The 21,907-nt window shown below is 36.8% G+C and overlaps 1 protein-coding gene and 1 pseudogene across 1 annotated transcript; both read left to right on the top strand.

Moving 5' to 3' along the window:
* The first annotated feature begins 895 nt into the window (after nt 1-895).
* Nucleotides 896-18,708, top strand: EIF5A2 (eukaryotic translation initiation factor 5A2). Its single transcript, XM_066240943.1, has 5 exons — nt 896-1,055; nt 1,722-1,921; nt 2,455-2,559; nt 12,861-12,992; nt 13,524-18,708. The coding sequence occupies exons 2-5, from the start codon at nt 1,757-1,759 to the stop codon at nt 13,581-13,583; spliced, it is 462 nt and encodes a 153-aa protein (XP_066097040.1). The 5' UTR covers nt 896-1,055; nt 1,722-1,756; the 3' UTR covers nt 13,584-18,708.
* Nucleotides 18,709-20,648: 1,940 nt separating this feature from the next.
* Nucleotides 20,649-20,877, top strand: LOC136312071 (cytochrome c oxidase subunit 6B1 pseudogene; annotated as a pseudogene).
* The last annotated feature ends 1,030 nt before the right edge of the window (nt 20,878-21,907 follow it).

Consider the following 21,907-nt stretch of genomic DNA (forward strand, 5'->3'; position numbering starts at 1 on the left):
ATAAACTGGGAGGTGGAAGTTACCCTTCCAAGGTAAGAAAATATGGTACATTGTGAAAAGGGGAGAATATTTCTTTTAAGAGCCTTGGTCCTTAATCCTATACAAGTCTCCACTGCCTCCAGGTTGATTTTTGAAGACAACTCAACTCCTCTGAGGTATGGGCATACCACTAACGCAATGGAATGCCAATGCCAGGAGGAAAAGAACTAAGTTTGACAGAACAGCTTTCTGGACTGGACCAAATGTGGTAGGAGTCAGACACCATTTGCCTCTATAACTTCATAACAGTCCCTGGAAGAAGGAAAAAGGTCATTTCACTGCTGTTTTTAAGTTGAAGGATGTCTTACGAGTTACCACCCATGGCAGCGCTTCTGACTGCAGGGGAGCAGCCAGGGGCAGTTGCTGCCATAAACTCATCACAGACGGCTGAGGTCCCAGGAACCCGCAGTGCAGAGCTGGGTAATAAAATACTGCATCTGGGGTCTTCCTCGAGGAACAAGCATGGGTTTGACCACCAAGAAGGGCTTAAATGCCAATCCAAAGTTCCCTCCACAGGCACGTGGGGCACTGCTGAATTCTCTCAAAGTCTGACAACCGGCACGCACCTGAGGGCGGGGTCCGCGGAACACGGGTTTGGTTCCTATTCACTTCGACTGAAACCCCAGCTCAACAAACCTGAAAAGTTTGAAGGAACAAGTTTCCTTGCCGGCGAGTTTAACCCTCAGCCACCAACCTCTAGAAAGTGCTCTTCACGCCGGAAGTGCACTAATCCGCAGCACGTGGGGTTGCCAGGGCGTTCTTCACGTGACTGGGCGGAGCCTCGCCAACCTTGTAGCCAATGGAAGCCCAAGAGGACGGTGCCTGTGACGCGCTGGACCTATCCCGGAAGTGGGGCTGAGGTCGGGGCGGGAAAAGGCGGGGAGGCCAGGGTGTGGAAAGTGTGGCGGCCCCGCCCCGTCTCTTGGAACTGCCGCGGCCGCCACCACTGCTGCCGCCGCAGCTCTGGGGGACCCGCGCGGGTGCGCAGGCGAGAGGAGCTCCTTCTTCGCTGGAAGGTGAAGGCATGGGGGAAAACTGGCAGGGCTGGAACCGGAGCGAGGCAGGGCCGGGAGAGGCGGCCAGAGCCGAGTCCTAACGAGCGAAGGTGGAAGGATAGATGGGGGAGCCGAGGCGAGCGCGGGACCCGCCGGAGCTAAGGCCCGTGTGGGGCCCGGCCGGGCTGGGCATGCCGGCTGGACCAGGGGGCGCCTGAGAGGCCGGGGGTGGAGTGCGCCCAGATGCTCGAGGGCCAGGTGCTGCTGGCTCGGTCCTGTTGTGTCCTCATCCTTCGCGGGAGCGTGCGGCCTGGGCTGGGTCCCCGCAGTGGAGCTCAGGGCCGCGGCGGAGGGCCGGGTGGCGCGGCGCGGTGCGGGAAGGTCGCCGGCTCCTCCTGCGGTGGGACCGCGGGGGCCGGGATTTGCTGCTCCCTGACCGGGTGAACGCCCAGGGCGGGTAGCCCCCCACCCCAGCGAGCTCCTCTGCGACTTCCCATCGACTCCCCATCAATGGATGAAAAAGTTTGTAGAGGCCAGAGTTAGAAAGTGTCCACGATTTTGGGGTGGGTATTCTATAAATGCAAAAAATAATAGATCCATAATGCTTGGCACGTAACCTGTCCGAAATAAGATGTTTCCTTACCTGTGTGCTCGTTGTTAAAAAGCAAATACAAACTTTGTGCGTAGTTCCCTCGGACGAGCTACCATCTCCCCAAGCCACCATGGCGGATGAAATTGATTTCACTACTGGAGATGCTGGGGCTTCCAGCACATACCCTATGCAGTGCTCGGCCCTGCGCAAAAACGGCTTCGTGGTGCTCAAAGGACGACCGTGCAAAATAGTAGAGATGTCAACTTCCAAAACTGGAAAACATGGCCATGCCAAGGTAGGTGCCCTTCCAGGTCTGTCTTTGCGTTGAGGTTTTGATCAATGTATTACATTACAGCACATGAGGACTTTATACTTATAACTTTGTAATAAGCACTTTTTTCTTCCCACTATTACTGGGGGGAGATCTGCTATTTGAATACTAAAAGGTAGCATTTCCTTCTTGGGCTCTTATGTTTCATTATTTGGGAGCTGAAACTTTCCTGAGTCCTACTGACTTGGATGATCTGTTCAGGTTACAGATGAGAAAACCTGTTCTAACATAATTCTAAAACCTAACTTCATATGCCCTCTTATAATTTAATACTGGATTGTATACGATTTAGGTCTTGATGTGTCATTATACTGTGTAGTTGTTCACTGCTTCTCAGTTCTAGGACCACTACCTCTTTTTAAAGAAAGTAAAATTAGACGACCTTGGAAGGAGAAAGAATCTGCCATAATCAGTATTGGTATTGTGCTCGTGTGTATGTAATGAGTGATACACTTGGCAAAGTTTAAACAGGTTTCCTGTTCTCCCTTCTCTGTTAGGTTCACCTTGTTGGAATTGATATTTTCACTGGCAAAAAGTATGAAGATATTTGCCCTTCTACTCACAACATGGATGTTCCAAATATTAAGAGAAATGATTATCAAGTAAGAACTAATTTCCTTTAGAATGTTGCTTGTTTCTTAAAGGTGTAAATACATTCTGCTATCAATTGTAATTTAACAAAAACCAGGAATAGTTTTGTAGGTTTTTCTAACCAATTATTAGGCAACAGGAGGAGAAAAGCAAGAGAGAGAAAGAGAAGCGAGAGGGGGAAGGGTGGAGAAGCAGATTGGCGCTTTTCCTGTGTGCTCCGACCAGGACTCGAACCCAGGACAGCCACATGCCGGGCTGACACTCGACTGCTGAGCCAACCGGGCATGGCCCAATCTTAAGATTTTAAAGAAATTATTGGAATTCATGTTCCACCAACTAAATCTGTATATTAATGACTGTGAGTCAGCATTTGGTATTCTTAAATAGGGAAATAAGTTGAAATCCTTAAATATAAAGAATAAAATACATGGTCACTGAATATGGTGAAGAAAATAAAAAAACTATGTAATTGTTTTATTTATATTCAGTGACCATGCTGTGATCTTTTGTTAAATTACAGGTATAAACTTCAAGTTTTTGTTCCAGTTATACATTTGGATAGGTCATGTTAAATGAAAGCATTTTGTTGTTTACATTATTGAATAGTAACCAAACCATTGATTTCATAGGATGTGGGAACTCAGCTTAATCATAAATAAAGTCTTTTTAGAAAGTCTTCAGTTTCTGTATTAAGTATGCTATATACAGAACTCTTTTCTGTTTATTTTACATGGCAAGAAATAAAAGTGTGACACTAAGATTTGTTTTACCCAGTTTAAACTGATTTCTTTCTATACTTTTTATTGTATTGTATAATTTTTAAAGAATGGTTACCATTAACTGCCATTACCCAATGATTTCCTTTTACTCTTTGTCTTCATGTAAACATATTTTTACATGGTTTTGATCTAGTAAATAGTTTTAATTTTCCCACTTATGCTAAATGTTGTCTAAGTTGCTTCAGAGTCCCTGTAGAATTTTGAATTGTCATAGTATAATAATAGCAAGTGGATTGTTAATTTGCTTATTTGTTTAGTCAGTCAAGTCTGAGTTTGGAACCAGTTCTGCTGTTTTCTAACTGGCTGACCTTGGATAAATTACAAAAGCTCCCTGAGCCTTAGTCTTTCCTTCTACAAAAGAGGGAGAAGGTGAGGCTTAAATTAGAAAATGTTCTTTTCTAATAATTACTTCCTAAGTAGATAAACACCAAAAAGTAGTTCTTCTCTGCTCCTCTCTTTTCCTGTATTAAAAGTCTACTCTATCATTCCATTATTCTTGAAGCACCTAGACATGGCATATTGTAGGTGCTCAATAAATTTTATTAATTATTCATTGAGGTGTAAGGATAGTGCAGCCAACTAAGGCTAAGCATGGAGTTTGCTCTTGCCAAAAGTGGGTTTCCATTTTCATCCTGAACATATGAATGCTTTGATTATTCAGTATTCATCTTATTCATTAATATGCATTCATCATCTAAGGCTTTGCCTTTGAGTACTTCAGAAAGATTGCATCAGTAGTTCAGATTAATACTGTGATCCAATTTGCCAATCATTGATTGGAACTCAAGATTTAACATAAAGGAAAACATTGGTTTGGGTTTTATTTTGGGCTTTAGCAGGACGCAGACCAGGGTGAGGGGAATGAGGTGAGTAAGTTTGCCTAGAACACAAAATTTTAAATAAAGATAGCACAAGTAACAATGCCAAGCCACATAGGAGCCTAAGGCAAAAAGGAAAAATCAGTAATTCTGATTTTATCTTTCTTAAAAATTTTGGTATTTTGTTCATCATTGAATTTTGGCATTCTAATTTTTAAAAATACTACATTAAAATATTTATTTGATCACTGATGTTTCTTTTTGGTACCACCTTAAATTTTGCACCCAAGACAAGTGCCTCGCTTGCCTCACTCTAGTCTCAGTCTTTGATACGTAGTTTGGATAACGATTCAAGTCAGACACATCTTTGCTTTGGCACTTACTGTGTGACCTCAGTTGGCAAATTACTTAAACTCTTGCCATCCTTTTTTTATTTATAAAATGAGAATAAGAATAATGAACTTCTCATGGGATCATTGTGAGATTTAATTAGTTAATATTTAGTGCCTTGCAGAATAAGTGCTCAGTGATCACATTCCTTTATTATCAAGTCACTGTAGAATACTTATTTCTGTTAATTTAAAAAAAATTAGTTCTGTGAGCCTTTCCTGTTATAGTTATTGTGCTATGGTGGTCTTCAGTCACCTATCCAAGCACCTTGATTAAATTACTACTTTTCTTATTATTTGGGTACACACGCAGTCCTTTGTATTTGCTTTATTCAGCATTTCAAGTGCCAGTTTGGCAGTCAGCTAAAGTGAGATATATATTTTCATTATAATAATTAAAAAGTAAAACTTTGTTTAGGAAAAGAAGTATATTAGTAAATACAATTTTAACTTTATATATTTTTAAATAAATTCAGAATGAAAGAAAATTTGTCTCCTGACTTCCATTGCAAAATATAGCTAGGATTAGAATTGCCGATTTCCATTACTCCTCCCCAAAGTAGTTATGAGATTGTCCAAGGCTCAGTGATGGTGTAAAATGCAAATACATCCAGACATGTTTGGGAATCCCCAAGTTTATAAATACAAAAACACTTGTTCAGACTCTGGTATTCACTCAAATCATGTTCCTGTGGACCACACCAAAGTTAAATGCTTTTTCTGCATTCACAAAAGTTTTATCTGTCATTTAAAAACCATATTTCAGAGAAAAAAACACCTCATTATTACAGAAAACGCTAAAGTATAATGTAAAGTGGACCTTTGGATTACTGATGAATTGCCAAAACTATGAATACTAAATCCTAGCATATTCTTCAAATAAGTGGTATGTCTTTTGGATATTGAGATACGTGAATTGATTTTGTTGTTGCAACTTAGAAAAAAACAGCAGCAAAAACAATAATGATCCTATAAATTCCGTAATGTTAAAGTCTTTTTTATAATTTTTACCTGTTTTGTAGAATTCTTTGTTTCCTGGTAGATGTCTTTCTTTGGAAGTAAAAAATTTCTTGACCAGCAGACCCCAGCATTGCAGAGACAAGAAGCTAATATTTTGTTACAGTATCATTAAGGGTAATAGTTAGAAAAGCCACAACCTTTTGTTCCCAGACCTGTATATTCTACCTATGGGAGAAATAGTACCAGATATTTAAATATATTGCAACCTGTAAAATAGCACCCAGGCTCACAAAGTTTCACCCAGCAGGTGGCAAAGATGAGTCTTCAATAGGTCAGTCCACACAGTCAGGCTGTGAAGGATGGAGTACATGAACCAGAGAATTCCCTGAGCATTGTTCTGTTGCTTTCTTATTGTGCCTGTGAAATGAGGGTTTTGGTCAGAAATGATGCCATGTTCAATAATGATAGGAACGTGGCATTCTATAAATCAGCAGATGAGATCGTAGCAGAAGCACTGCAGTCAGAGAAGGCCAATCCACATATAGAGGAAGGCTCCAATACAATGAGCACAAAGTGCTGCCTCTTTTGTGATCGCAGGCATATGTACAGTGTTACCAAGTGGCTGGCTGTTCCCCCTGAGAAATGGGACCATATCAGGGACTCTGTACTGATCTCTGCTGGGAGATACTTAGTAGTGGCCATAGTCAGATAACTTTGGTGAGAGAAAGCCTCTTCACTGAGCCCATGCCGCCATGTCACTTTCTTCGTAAGTCAGTTGAGGAAGGGCTGGGAAGATTACAAAATGAAGCAGAAAGACATTTAGCAGATACAATTGTCTTGTCCACCTAATTGTCTACCTTTCCTATAGCAGATGCCCTTTGGTAAGCATTTATATGGGTACATTATCTATGTGGAAGCATCAATTTTTTTTTTTGTTGCGGCACTTTAGTTGTTCACTTATTGCTTTCTTATATTTGCCTTGACCATTGAGCTACAGCAGACAGAGTAACCCCTTGCTCAAGCCAGCAACCTTGGGCCCAAGCTGGTGAGCTTTGTTCAAACCCAATGAACCTGCACTCAAGCTGGCGACCTCGGGGTCTCAAACTTGGGTCCTCCACATCCCAGTCCGATGCTCTATCCTCTGCGCCACTGCCTGGTCCATTCTCTATGTGGTGAAGTCCTTCCACATACCACTTCTCCAGTTGTTATTGTCATCAATTTTCCTAGCTTGTTCTTTCAGTGTCCTTGACTTTCCATCTAAACTCTTACACATTACCTATATATAATCAGTGTAAATCCAAACCTTTGGTTCTCCCTTCTTTCACGCTCAGTGCATGAACTTTTCACCCCCACTGTCTTCCAGGGTTACCTCTGAATGGTTTCATCAGATCATGCATGACCATTTAGAAATCATTCAAAATTTTTTCTTTTACAGTCAGATCATAGGGGAACTCCCCATAAAGCCATTGGTTTAAATTGAGGGATAACTTGTTTATGTAGCAGAAGAAGGTGCTTTCTCAGTCTGAGTTCCTCATTATACAACTTGTGTGTGCCTTCAGGACCTACTCAAGTTGACCTCTTATATGCTACTTCCACTTGATAATCGAGTGAGTGCTGCTGTGCATACCCAACTTGATGGCGTGGTGGTCAGATACAGTCCAATTGGTGATAGTACTATCTGCTTAGGTGTTATAATAACAGAAATCAAGCATTCAGTCTCTACCAGGAAACATCAGCTCTAAGGAAATAGCTTGAGAGGCTGGGGAAAGGGGAATAGGAAGAAATAGAAAAAGAAAGAACAACAAGTCTGGTTCAAAATAGATTGAGAAACAAAATTAAATTCAGAAATCAGAACTAACAAGGCACCTAAAGTGATGATATGCCTTCTCCCACCTTCTGTTTTATACCAATAATATAAATACAGGCAGAAAGAGTTTCTCTGTAATTCCTCCTTTTCATTGTTCTTATTCTGATCACATTGTGGACAGAATCTGTGATCATTAACTTTCTTCACGTCCTTCGTTTTAGTTCATGCTTTGCTTCTTCATCTCTCTGTGCCTCCAGCCATTTAGTGGTTACAGTGTTCTTCTTAAAATTCTAATGTACCATTATACCATAGCATATTTCTTTTTTTATCTTTTATCGTGGAAATATAATGACCTCCGTGTACTCATAATCCAGCTTTAACAATTACCTACATGTAACTGCTTTTGTTTCATCTATATATCCCACCACCTGTTTTTCTCCTGTACACTCTACTTTTTTATTATTTTTGAAGCTAATATAAGATGTTATATCATCATTTCATCATAAATATTTTGTTATACATTTCTAAGGTGTAAGAACTTTAAAAAAATCAAAACACTGTGGCACCTAAAAATTAAGAATTTCCTAATATCTTCAAATATCCTATCAATATCTACATTTTCTAGTTGTCTTTTTTTTCCTTTTTTGAATGTGATGGTTATTATTTTTGTTTATAGCTTGTCTAAATCAGGACCTAAATAAGATCCTTGCATTGAAATCGGTTGGTGTATTTCTTAGGGCTATTTTAACATACTGGTTCTCTTCTCTCTCTTCCTTCCCCTTCTCACCATCCAATTTTTTGATAAAGAAAACCACTTTTGTTCTGTAGACTTTCCTACACTCTGTGTTTTGCTAATATCATTTTCTTGTTTAACATGTTCTTGTGTTCCATGTATTTCCTGAAAATTGAAAGATATACTGTATATAGAAGCTTGATCAGATTCAGCTTAGATTTTTATTTTCTTCCTCTTCTTTCTTTAATACAAACTAGTTCATAGGTGATGTTGTGTGTAACCATCAGTTAAATAAGTCTGATTGTTCTCTTTTTGCTATGTTATTAGATATATGATAATTGCCTCAACCCATTAATTTATTAGGGGAGACAAAATAATAATCTGTCATTTCTTCTTTTTTTTTTTTTTTTTTTTTTTTTTTTTTTAGCCACAGCACTTCTGTAAAGAGAAGCTTTCCTTCATCAGTTATATTTGTTTACCCAATGGTGGTACAGTGTATAGTAGGAAAGGCAGTATAAATGCTTGATTCTTTTTTTCTAATTACCAGTTTTCAAAATGAGTTGACTCCCTAGTATTTACTTTAGATGACCAATCAAACATTTTTTTCACTATGAACTTTAAACACGTTTGTATTTGAATTCACTGTAGTTGTTTTTACCAGTTCTCAAATTATCCTGTCTTTGGCCAGGGGTTTTTATTCAGGTAAGCTCCTGAGTCCCTTTAATATGGGCTTAGTCGTCTTTGACAACACCTTGCTTTTTAGTGTAACAGCTACTCCAGCTTCATCTTGTATACTTCCTGCTCTGGACCTGGACTTTTTTTCAAGGGATCCTATGGAAAAAAATAGCACCTATGGGAGAAATAGCACCATACATTGGATTTTTTAATCAGAAAAAATAAACACACATATAGGACCAGTGTTTTGTGGATATAACATCTCATTTGTCAGTCAGCATCTTGATACATTACTGCATGCCTAACACCTCTGTTACAGTTTCTGGACCTTACCCTCTCCCATCTCCCTGCTTACTAATAACCAATGATTATAAACCCTCTCTACCCCACCAAAAAAATAGTTCGAAACATCTTACTGTTATCAAATGAGTAGATTTGTTTAAAGGTAAAGAATCAGAAGGAACTACTATTTAAAATTGACTTAAACTGTCTCCTTACCATTCTTCCTTCCAACTTTATAGAGTCAGAGAGGACTTTGAGAGAAGATGGGAAAAACTGCATAAAAATATGCTTAAAACTCAACAATGACACCATTAACTTTTTTTTTAAGATTGCAATTTAAAAAGGAAAAATTGTGTCTTTAGATTAGCAAAATCTGGCAGAATACTCCCTTACCCAAGTGATCAAAGTTAATATCATAATTAATGACACAAATTGACATCAGTTGCCTTCTGATATGATACTCTGAGGACACATCACTTGTGTAGTATACCTCCCAAACAGGAATTACCTGAGTCATGAGGAAACAATTAGGCAAACACCAAATGGGGAACATTTTATAATATAGTGAATTTGTGCTCTTCAAAAACATCAGTGTCAGAAAAGACAAGCATGAGGAACTGTTCAATTTAAAAGACTGAACCAGGCCCTGGCCGGTTGGCTCAGTGGTAGAGCGTCGGCCTGGCATGCGGGGGACCCAGGTTCGATTCCCAGCCAGGGCACATAGGAGAAGTGCCCATTTGCCCCCCCCCCCTTCCTCCCTGTCTCTCTCTTCCCCTCCCGCAGCCAAGGCTCCATTGGAGCAAAGATGGCCCGGGCACTGGGGATGGCTCCTTGGCCTCTGCCCCAGGCGCTAGAGTGGCTCTGGTCTCGGCAGAGCGACGCCCCTGGTGGGCAGAGCATTGCCCCTGGTGGGCGTGCCGGGTGGATCCCGGTCGGGCGCATGCGGGAGTCTGTCTGACTGTCTCTCCCCATTTCCAGCTTCAGAAAAATACCAAAAAAAAAAAAAAAAAAGAATTAAGAGACTGAACCAACATGACAGCCAAATAAATACAAGGTATGATCCTAGAGTTAGAAGGAAAAAGTTGCTACCAAAGACACTATTGAGACAATTGGCAAATTGGAATATGGACTCTATATTGAATAATTATTTGTGTGTGTGTGTGTGTGTGTGTGTGTGTGTGTGTGTGTGTGTGACAGAGACTGAGGGACAGACAGGAAGGGAGAGAGACGAGAAGCATCAACTCTTTGTTGCGGCACCTTAGTTGTTCAAGGATTGCTTTCTCATATGTGTGTTGACCAGGGGGCTACAGCAGGTTGAGTAACCCCTTACTCAAGCCAGCAACCTCGGGTTTTTGAACCTGGGTCTTCTGTGTTCCAGTCCGATGTTCTATCCACTGCGCCACCATCTGGTCAGGCTGAATAATGTTTTAGCAATGTTAAATTTCTCAGTTTTGAAAACTAAAATGGTTATATAAGATTATGTTCTTGCTCTTAGGAGAAATACAGTGAAATATTTATTGCTAAAGAGTCATATGTGAAACTTATTCTCAAATGGTTCAATAAAATAAAAGAATAATGTATGATATTTATTTTATATATTCCGTATATACAGAGAAAGAAAAAGATGAACATGTGGTTAAATGTTAATAATGGATGAATCTAGGAAAAGAGATGTGATTTTCTTGCATTATTATTTTTTTTCTTCATTAAATTCTTCTCAATAACCCCATTAAGAGTGAGCCATCTGTTTTCTGTTAGGGCCCAGGGTAATTCAGTAAAAGAATTTTAGGTCTGGAAGTCAGAAGTTCTGTAAGATTTTCATATTTTTACTGACTGTAATGTAATAAGTATGACTATATAACCAATAAAGTTCTAGAAAGAACCTTGCCTGCTCAGCATCCCACCCAAAAGTACTTCTCTTCTCTGCCTCCCTGCAACTGCTCTTTGAAATGCAAGGGCTAAAAGGAACACACTCCAAACCAGCTGGCTTTGTCCACACCCTACACTCACAGGATGAGAGAGGCAGTTGGCAAATTTTCTAAAGTGTCCACTTTTCCAGCCTGGTATTAGACCCCTCTAATTTGGTTTTGAAAACATGTGGTTTTGTCCTTGTTCAAATATTGATTTTTAAGTAACTTGAGCCTGGCCAAGGCCAGTGAGGCTATTTATTGCCTTAATGGCATTTTTGCATTATTTTGGAACTTTTCTGTATATCTAAAAAAATTTTAAATAACTTATTTAAGAAAGATCAAATAGTTCATTTTCATTACTTAATTTCATTTTTCTGCAGTTAAATTGAATTATTTTGTAAAGCAATTTATTTTAATAAATTTAATATATAAATTTTATAAGATGTTTAATAATGTTTGTGTATTTTTCTTTGAAATGCTTTATATTTCATCTCACAGTTTATACATTCTTGACTCAAAAAATAAAGTACAACTATTATATAAATAAATATCAGAATACCAATATTATTATTAGGCTTCTATATTTCAGTCACAAATGGCAATTAAATTTAAAAAACCTTTAATTCTTGAAATAGACAAGTTCCACTTCAGGAAATTGCTAAAAGAGCCCAAAACAAAAAGGTCTGCCTTGTAAGCCCATGTGTAGTAGTTTAAAAATTATACTTCTACCTCAACCTCCTTATTCCCTATTCCTCAGTCAACCACCTCACAAATGTTTGAGTGCCGTGAAGATTAATTAAAAGTTTTTGTGGTTGCTTGGTAGGATATTTTGTTTTTATTTTTGTTGTCTTTTGAGATTTTAGATATGTGCAAAAGTGTTCTCTCCTGTGGTAGTACGGGTTAGTGTGGAAAGCCATGGCTGATTTGGTAATGCCGTAAAGGGGAGGTTTAAAACTCTATCCCTACAGTGTGCCAGTGTTATATCATAGCAGGTAAAGGGGTCCAGAACCATGTCTTTGACTCCTTTCCTGAATGTCAGTGTTAACATCTGGGATTCAGGGTGATTGCTTTCTATAAAAGCTGTTAGAATTCTAGGCACACTGATGGTACACATGCTTTTAGAATAATGAGTACAGCCTGCCTGTTTCTTCGTGCCTATAATAAAAGAAATTCAATTATAGCAAAACTGTCTTCTTGCAAATTGAGTTAATGACTGGGTTTGTTTCATTTTGTCATCAATAAGTTAGTGTTTCTTATTTAAAAATCTGATGGTATTAGCAGTGAGTTAGAGACTGAAAATTTTCTACTTTGTTCTTAAACTATAAAACACATTGTAATCATGAAAACTAAAAATCACCTTTATGCTCATTAATGGGAAAATGGTTAAATCAGTTACAGTATATCTATGCCATTGTGAAGTGGTTAAAGAGACTAAGGTAGGTCCATATTTTCCAATTTAGAAAGAGTTCTAATACATTAAGTGAAAACAACATGCTAAAAAATACTTATACTCTATATGTTTCTTTAAATAATTATATTGTATACATAAATGTAAGTGCTTCAGGATACATTTTAAAGAAGCCTAAACTGTTTTTAAATTTTTATAGAATTAATTGGAGTGACATCGGTTAATAAAATTATATAGGTTTCAGGTGTACAATTCTATAATACATCATTTGTATGTTGTATTGTGTGTTTACCACCCCAAGTCAAGAAGCCTAAACTGTTTAATAGTATAGAGACTGGGGAAGTGATGGGGAATGCAGGGAAGAGTGAACTTACACTTTTCGTCTATACATTTTATAGTTGTGTATGTCTAGCATTTCTAAGCACCAAGAATATATTAATGTATTACTGTATACTTACAGTAATTATTGTGGATTGCAACTTAACTATGTAAATATTACAAAGGAGTGGATATCATCTAATCAGTGCAAATGATATACTTCTTTTCAATAGCTGATATGCATTCAGGATGGTTACCTTTCCCTGCTGACAGAAACTGGTGAAGTTCGTGAGGATCTTAAGCTACCAGAAGGTGAACTAGGCAAAGAAATAGAAGGAAAATACAATGCAGGTGAAGATGTACAGGTAAGGGCCTATGGGAGGATTATTTTTTAAAACCATTATATAAAAATTTGACTTCAACTACGGTAGTTTGCAAAAAAATACGTAGATGAAAGGTAGCTTTTAAATACTGCTGAAATGTTAAAAATGGTCCTTATAAGGCAATTTTCTTATATCCTTAGAGACCCATTACCAAAGAAAGTATCGAAGTTAAGTTTTTTTTCTACACAGACTCTGTCAACCTCAAATTTGTTTGAAGATCAACATCTGAGCTATTTTTTAAGTACGAGGAAGAATGCTCTGGAAATACCTAACATTTAAGAAGTATTGAAGCATTGGTAGCTCTTACTCTCCCTGTTCCCTGGATGTTGTCTTAAAAACACAATTTGAGAAATTTTACTCTAGAAAATTATAAAGGAAATAGATTATTTGGTCTTGGACTACCTCTTTCCAAAGTATATATATATTCCACAAATATATAGTATATAATGAATTCAATATATTTTTATGTGTATTGCCTTCTGAATAACTTTTGCTTGCATTTTTTCATCATAGGTGTCTGTCATGTGTGCTATGAGTGAAGAATATGCTGTAGCCATAAAGCCGTGCAAATAAATGGGAACAGCAGACATGAGTAAACTGTTTCGGTCTGGATCAGCTGCAGATCTCAAGTTTGGTTATAAGTTGTCACCAACGCTATGGCCTTCATAAGCAACCTCATTTATCTCATAATTATTTTGAAATTGTGCTGAGTTAGTTTTGCAAGCAATTGATCATTTAAAAAATAATCAAGATATATAATTCTTTTTTATTTTTTAGGTATTTTTCCTATAAGATTTTTGGTTTCAGTATGAGTCCAAGAAACAGACAAGGTAGTTTCAGCAGATTTGTTGTCTGAGCACATCACTCCTGAATTTTAGCTAAATAATGAGTAACCAAGGTTTTAAATCAAACAATGTAGCATCAAGTGGTATTGAAGTACCACATTTAAGTTGAATTACTCTGCATTAATTTCAGACCTAATTATCATAGAGTAAGTAGACTATGGATTAGAACCGTCCCAGTTTCAGCCTATTTATGGTAAGCACAAATTCTTAAACAAAAATCATATTATCAAGAAGTGTCAGTTATTTTAGTAGCCACATGCAGCACCCTGTATTACCTTGGTCTTACTGCTCTTTGCCAAATTGTTGGCCAATTTAATATAATATTATATATGGTGATTGTCATACTTGCTTGTGGTTGACAGGCATTAAACTGTTGGATAACTATTAGCAAGTCATTTTGTAAAGAAGACACAAGGGAGGGACAGTGGTAAAATGGGTTGGTTAAAGCTATAAGTTGTGTTTTTTTTTGAGGCCTTTGTAATTAGCAGAAAATAGTTTCTTTCTAGTTTTTCTTTTGCTTTTAACTTTTGTGTTCTCTGTCTCTCTCATTCTCTCTCTCTATATATATTTAAGAGAGTACCCAATTTATAGGATACTATGCAATGCTTTATAGTACCCACTTTGTAGGATACTATGCAGTGCTTTTTATCAATTATGTTGATAAATGTTGTTTATATTAGTCACTCGTTCCTTTCCAACCATTTTTAAGTAGACTTTTTTGACATCAAAATATTTATTTGTCAGACAAAAACTGGAAATTTTTCAAATTGATTTGGAACATTTGTTAAATTTATGTACATTTTTCTAAAGTGAAATGAAAGTAAATTATGGAAGAAAACTTTATGTGATAATCTTTAACTTAAAGGTACATATATGTATTTTTTCTGATTGTCATGTGACTTAATTCAGTTACTCATGTGAACTATAACTAGGAAAGAATTCCATAAAACTGAATTATTTTAAAAAGTGTTTTTAAGTGACTTTGCTACATTTCTTTTTAGTCTTTTAGATCATATATACCTTATTTCCTGAATGCTAAACATTGACATAGGGTTTGTGCCATTCTTTGACTTAGTAACAATGAGTATATTAGAGTGAAACTTAGAAGAACAAAGTTACTGTGTTAGTAATATCTTCATTCTCTAAGACTGATTATGAAACCCCTCTGGTCATGCCTTTACTTATTCAAGGCCTCTTTATTCCTGTCACCTAGAAGAAAATAGATGTGATGCTATAACTAATCTAATCAGTAACTGGAAATAGCGAAAGAAGATCCCCAAATTTTAGTTACTTAATTTGCTCATACTTTTAAATCTTGTGTTAGGTTCAGCAAACTCTGTTGGAGGAGGAGCAAGATACTTAAAGGAAATGCAAAGAGAATTCTAAAGCACAAGAAATATTGAGGTTGTAGTTAATCATTTTTAGTGTAACATTTTAGCTTTTTTCCCATCTAAAGCACAGTTAGGAATTAGGCTAGATTCTTTGTAGTATTCCATTTAAGTATCTACTACATACTACTCTAGTTTTTAGTACTTTATAATGTGTATCTTACTTGCTACTGGTTGGCATTATTACCCACAGGAATTCTAGAAAGTTATCAATCTGTGCTACTGGCTGGTCATGTATATTACCTCAGTTAACCATACTAGTGTTCTGGTTTAGTATTAATTCTGGATCAGCATGCCCCTATTCTTCCTAAATTGTCAAACTTCACATAACTATATTTTCAGTTGCAAGGTATGTATATGTAAATTATTATAGTGCATCTTTACATACCTTGAATGGCAAAAGCTATTTATACATAAATATTTCATTTTAAGTTCTATAAAGAAGTGTAAATACTCTTCTGACATATAAGTATAGATTTTAAAGATGTGGGGCTATTTGTTTATTTTCATGTAAGTCAATACGTCTCTCTAGAACAAAATATTTCATTTAGTAAAGCTTTATAAATTGTATTAAAAAGAAGCAGGGAGACATTTTTTAACATAAAACAGAAGGGACTTCATTCTTTTTTGACATCAGAAATATTAAAAGTTGGTTCCTAGTGTTTGTTGTACTTTTTTGTAGCAAATGTTAACTATCACAAGTTAACCATGTATAGAATGTGGACTGTCACATTGATTATACAGTGATACACCATTTTTGTCTGCAGGCATTTCACTAATTTATATACAACAGCAATTTTCAACTTTTTTCATCTCATAGCACACATAAACTAATTACTAAAACTGCGGCACACCAAAAAATATGTTTTTTGCTGATCTGACAAAAAGATATAATTTTGACTCATTTACACCAGACGGCTACTGTTGTGTTGGCTGTTGTCATTTTTTTATTTAACAGTCTAAAGGAAAAGAGGTCAATGGCCTTGACTAAATAGTCAAGTATTAAGTTTTAAAAATTCTTGCAGCACACTGGTTGAAAATTGCTGATAATACAATATTATATTAAGTGAAATATATTTTTCTTTCTATAACATTTTATTTCTACTGTAAAGATTTTGTTATACCTTCTTTACTATAAAGTTGTATACCCTCTGAAAGATCCAGTCATTGCTACTTTGACTTAGTATTTGCATCATGAGCATAATTATGCTTCTTTCATGCTCCCTTCCAAGGGCTGTCAGTCACTTGAAATTGTTGCTAACCACACTCTTGATGATGTTTCTGTTGATGATACAAACTTCCATACCAATGCTTTATAACAGTTAGCAAAACTCTTCTGAAGCTAGAGCATGATATCTTTGATAGGAGATGCTGCAATAAAATGTCTAATCTATAAAAGTTGGGGACACAGCTTTTCATTATAGCACAATGTGTGTGTATGCGCACACATGGCTTTGTATGTTTGTTCTTTTTACAGAGTCCTTCCAATTCTTACGGACTGTAGTTTGGTAGTGCCTCAAATGTTGGTAATTTTTTTTTAATTTACAACTTTTTCAGAATTTGTTTTGTACTTTAAAGTTTATCAATTAGATTATTTCTAGTTGAGCTGTAATTTGAATACATTGTTCTCAGGGCGGGTAGTGCTAAGAGTTGAAGTTTCATTATTTGAAAGCTAATTGCCTAAAAGTACATTGCAGAATTTCCCCAAATTGTAGTACATAAAAATAAATTCTCAATGTCAGCATACTTAAGCTAGATGCTAGGTTTTCCAGGAAAAATGGGAACATTAGTGACATCTATATTAGAATCTTGCTGGTTTTTTTCTCATTTAGAATAGAGTTTGATAGTCTTATATTAGAACTCTATTCTTAATAATATACCTTTCTTAGAAATGTATACCTAATATACATTTCTTTCGAATGACCCCAAAGATAGTATCAGACCAGACATTGATGTAGTGGTCCTCAAACATGTTTAGGACAACAGATCGAAATTCATAATCCTCTTTTAGGTACATTGAAATGTTTACGTACTGAATTCGATAATGTGAACTAGGAACAGATTCATGATGAGAAAACATGTTTTTTAAGGAGCGTAAGTGCAAACTATAGGCATATTTCCATAAATACAGTGGTTTAAATGTTCTAATACATGTAGGCATAATTCACAGTTTTCAAGCTTCTTTTTCTGCTAGATTTAGACAAGTAGTAGGAAACAAAGCCTTAAGAAAAAATTGTGGAAAATCTTAAAATTGGAAAATTCAATTTATTAACTTGAAGTTATTAAATTTTTTTTCTCTGATTTGAGCATATTGGCATCATTATTTGATTTTAGCAGGGAACATCTGCATTTAGCTTACAGAACACAGATGTTCTGTAGGAAGCAACATGGCTTAAAATCATCATATAATTTAATACTTTTCCATTAAATAAATATCTGAACATCAATTTTAACTACCAAGTGAAGTCAAGCGCCTGAAAAGCACTGTATACATCTAATTAGCACATCTTCACATGAAAGATGTATCTTGTAGCAATGCATATCAGGCTTTTACCTGCTATAAACACACTTATTGCCAAACTTTACCATCCACCACTATTCTGCTCTCCTTAGAACAATTTTACAATTAAAAGAGAGGTTCTTTTATTTATATGAAGTCCCTAAAACTATTTCGTGGTGTTGGTAGACTTCAGTTTCTCTTAGTTCAAGATTGCACTTTTTTAAAAACTCTGGATACTAACCTGTGTTCAGTAATGACTGTACAGCTTGTCATAAGTCATAGCTGTGATCTTTCTTGAGAGGAATTCTTTATTATAGTTAATATCTACTATAAATAAGCACTCATGCTTGTTATGAAGTATAATGCAAATCACTAGTTCTACACTAGTATAATGAAAATGACTAGTTCTAAACTATTATATACTTTTGTCCTCCTCTCCAAAAAGGAAATAGTTGAAATTGTATTATCTAGTCCAATGGCACTTTATTAGTAATACATTATATGTTGTAGGTGTAGGAGAACTCTTATTTTTACCTGCAGAGACTCATGTTTTAGCTAAAACTTAAAAATTGTAAGAAATGTAGTATGGGTATTGTAATTGAGCATTTTACATTTCAAAAATGGGTAAAAATTCAGCCCTGCCGGGTGGCTCAGTGAACAAAACATTGTCCCAGCACACTGAGGTCACAGGTTTGACCCTGGTCAGGGCACATATGAGAAGCAATAAGTAAGTGCACAACTGAAAATGGAGGTGATTCTTCTCCCCCCCCCCCCCCAGCTCTCAAGTCAGTGGAATAATTGTTTTTAATGGGTAAAATTCAAATATTAAGTCTTTGGCTATACTAATTGTTGAAATTCTTTAAAATGTAGAAGTTAAACTTTTCAATTATAACTTTTGTTACATTAAAATATATTTGTTAACTTTATCAATTATAGTAAATAAAAATAAATTTAACAGCTTGCAATATTCTTGTATATATACATTTCTAAAAAAATTCATACTAGAAAATTGTGTGAATTAATATGTATATCACTGTTAAAAAAAAAGTCTAACTTTGTATTTATTATGTTTTTATATTCTAGGTCCTTACTAGAGAGTGCCCCAGCTTTATGGCCTGAAATACTAATTTTTAAATTTTAGTTCCAGATTTAGGTACAATGTTGTTTTTATTTTTTAAATTTTACTAGCTTTTTAAATATATAAATAGTCACATGGTTCAAAATTCTACAGGTACAATAGTAAAAACGTCTCATTCTCATCCTCTTCCTGTGCACCCTGCCAGACATATTAATGCAAGAGAGCTTAATGGTCCCTGCCCTACCCCTGACCTTCCAGGGTCTGAGGCCTTACCAGGGTGCTGTTCTCTTTCTACAGCCCCGGAAGCAGACCCTTCATCCTTTTTCCAGTCTTCACCATATCTAATCAACACCAGCTAGACAGAGTCATCCCTAGATGGCTCAGCAGTTTCTTTTCTACACTGTGCCGTTCTAGACCATCTCTCTCACTCCCTGACGTGTGAGCCATGCCAAGACTACTTAAGGCAGTTGTCACCTTATATCCCTGATTAGTATTACTGATATAATAACCTTTCAGGTCCAGCAAGCATAATTAGGCAATAAAAGAAGTACCAGAGTCGTCCACCCCTCAACCCCACTCTTTATTGCCACTTGCAGATACCAGTAGCTCTATTTCCCAGTGTAGGAGGCATGGGAGGAAGAAATAAAAATTAAAAATTAAAAACCAGAGAAGGATGGCTAATGTCTATTATGTATCAGTTTTGTTTTTTTTTTTCTGAAGTGAGAAGCGGGGAGGCAGAGAGACAGACTCCTGCATGCGCCCAACCAGGATCCACCCGCATGCCCACCAGGGGGCGATGCTCTGCCCATCTGGGGGTGTTGCTCTGTAGCAACTGGAGCCATTCTAGCACCTGAGGCGGAGGCCATGGAGCCATCCACAGAGCCCAGGCCAACTTTGCTCCAACGGAGCCTTGGAGGGTGGGGGGTGTGAGATAGAGGGGGAAGGGTGGAGAAGCAGACAGGCACTTCTGTGTGTCCTGGCGAGGAATCAAACCTGGAACTTCCACACACTGAGCTGAAGCTCTACCACTTAGCCAACTGGCCAGGGCCTGTTATGTATCAGTTTGTCTGAGTATTCTCCCCTGGTCCCAAACGCTAATTAAACATTCTATGCTAATAGAGGGTGTCCTGTGGAACTGACACATTTAGAACCCATACTGCCTGTCTAATGTGTGTGTTCCACTGGAAAATGAAAACATCTATTTCCACAATGCATTCAGCAGTATCAGTTACAACCACTGTTGTATATTGGTTTATAAGGACCCACCTACAAGGTTATTATCAGTCCACTAATTTGAGAGTTACTTCTAAATCCTGTCAAAATCATTTTTGGCCACACCATGGGTACTTTGCAGTAGCACAATGGCTGTGTCCCAGTGTTTAGGAGGGCCAAACAGCTTGGCAAAATGTAAGAACATAACTGATAAAATTCCTAAACCAGACAACTAGAAAAATAACAGCAAAATAAACCAAAAGAGCACAAGGGAAGAATTAATAAAGATAAAAGCAGATAATGAAGTAAATAGAAAAATAACAATTTTTAAAAAACTTCTGAGAATTAACAAAATAAACCACTAGCTAATTTAAGGTAAATAAAAGAAAAATATAAAAAATAAAGTAAGAAGGAACATTAACACAGACATTTTATGCAAATTTACAAACCTAGATGATACAATTTTTAGGAAACATTAGAATCAATAGAAATAGAAACAAAGCTTAAACAGAACAATTTTAATAAAGTTATTTTAAAAACTTCTGCAAAAAAAATCTAAAGTCTGACGAAATTGAGCTGCAAGCAGCTTCACAGACATCTTTAGGACTCAGCAACATGGCAGAAAACATCAGGAACTACCAGACGGCCCCTTCTGACAGCCACTTTCCCAACCAGGAACTGTTGGCAGAACTACCTGGACTTCCACCACTGTGTGAAGTCAGTGACTGCTAAAGGGAGTGATGTCACCATGTGTGAATGGTACTGGTGTGTATACAAGTCCCCTATCCTGGGTTTGGCCTGGGGTGACTGCCAGTCAGAAGGCACATTTCCTGGGAAGATTTAAACTGGCTGTGCCCAACCTGTCCTTTCTCCTCCATCCTTCCAGGGAAGTAAAAGGGGACTTGGGTACATCCCACCATAGGACCCTGAATCATGGCTTAACTAATAATAAATACTTGTTGGAAAAATGTAAAAAAAAAAAATTCAAACAAACCAACTGAAAACCAATCAGGCCCAATTTTCATAGGAGAGTTTTACCAAACTGTTGAGGCCAGATTGTCTCCCAAAGGTACAGAGTGGTTTAGACCAGGGGTAGTCAACCTTTTTATACCTACTGCCCACTTTTGTATCCCTGTTAGTAGTAAAATTTCCTAACCGCCCACTGGTTTCACAGTAATGGTGATTTATAAAGTAGGGAAGTAACTTTACTTTGTAAAATTTATAAAGTAGAGTTATAGCAAGTTAAAGCATATAATAATAATTACCAAGTACTTTAAGTCGGATTTTTGCTGTTTGGCAGAATAAATCTTTATAAAACAACTTACTATAGTTAAATCTATCTTTTTATTTATATTTTGGTTGCTCTGCTACAGCCCACCATGAAAGCTGGAATGCCCACAAGTGGGTGGTAGGGACCAGGTTGACCACCACTGGTTTAGAGCATAGAAAATGAGAACTCTTAAATTATTTTTATGACACAGTATAACATTTTTACCCTAAACTTGATTAAAAAACAAATATATTCATGCTAATATACTATTAATACATAGACTCAAATACCACATGAAGAAAATAATACACATATCTCCATGGAATTTATATCAGAGATGCAAGAATAGTTCAAAATTAGGAAGTCTATTGATAATTCACTCCTATGAAAAATAGATTAATATTTAAAAAAAATCTCTCAATACTACTATATTGGTAGATCTAAAGGAAAAGATCATTGTTTTCTCCATAGATACTAAAAAAACTTTAGATAAAATAAAGTCCAATCTCAAAAAAAGTTCTTGAAAAAATTGAGGTAAATCTATTAACATAAATATATGTTTATGTTAACATGCATGTGACATATGGGTACATGCATGCATGTG

The sequence above is a fragment of the Saccopteryx bilineata genome, chromosome 8, assembly GCF_036850765.1.
Source record: "Saccopteryx bilineata isolate mSacBil1 chromosome 8, mSacBil1_pri_phased_curated, whole genome shotgun sequence".
In the NCBI taxonomy this organism is placed as follows: domain Eukaryota; kingdom Metazoa; phylum Chordata; class Mammalia; order Chiroptera; family Emballonuridae; genus Saccopteryx; species Saccopteryx bilineata.

What these genes read in the sequence shown, in the direction of transcription:
- EIF5A2 (XM_066240943.1), top strand. Translation starts at nt 1,757, where the DNA reads ATGGCGGATGAAATTGATTTCACTACTGGAGATGCTGGGGCTTCCAGC. An exon ending in GAAAACATGGCCATGCCAAG is followed by an intron (nt 1,922 to 2,454) that starts GTAGGTGCCCTT and finishes CTTCTCTGTTAG; the next exon opens with GTTCACCTTGTTGGAATTGA. An exon ending in TTAAGAGAAATGATTATCAA is followed by an intron (nt 2,560 to 12,860) that starts GTAAGAACTAAT and finishes TCTTTTCAATAG; the next exon opens with CTGATATGCATTCAGGATGG.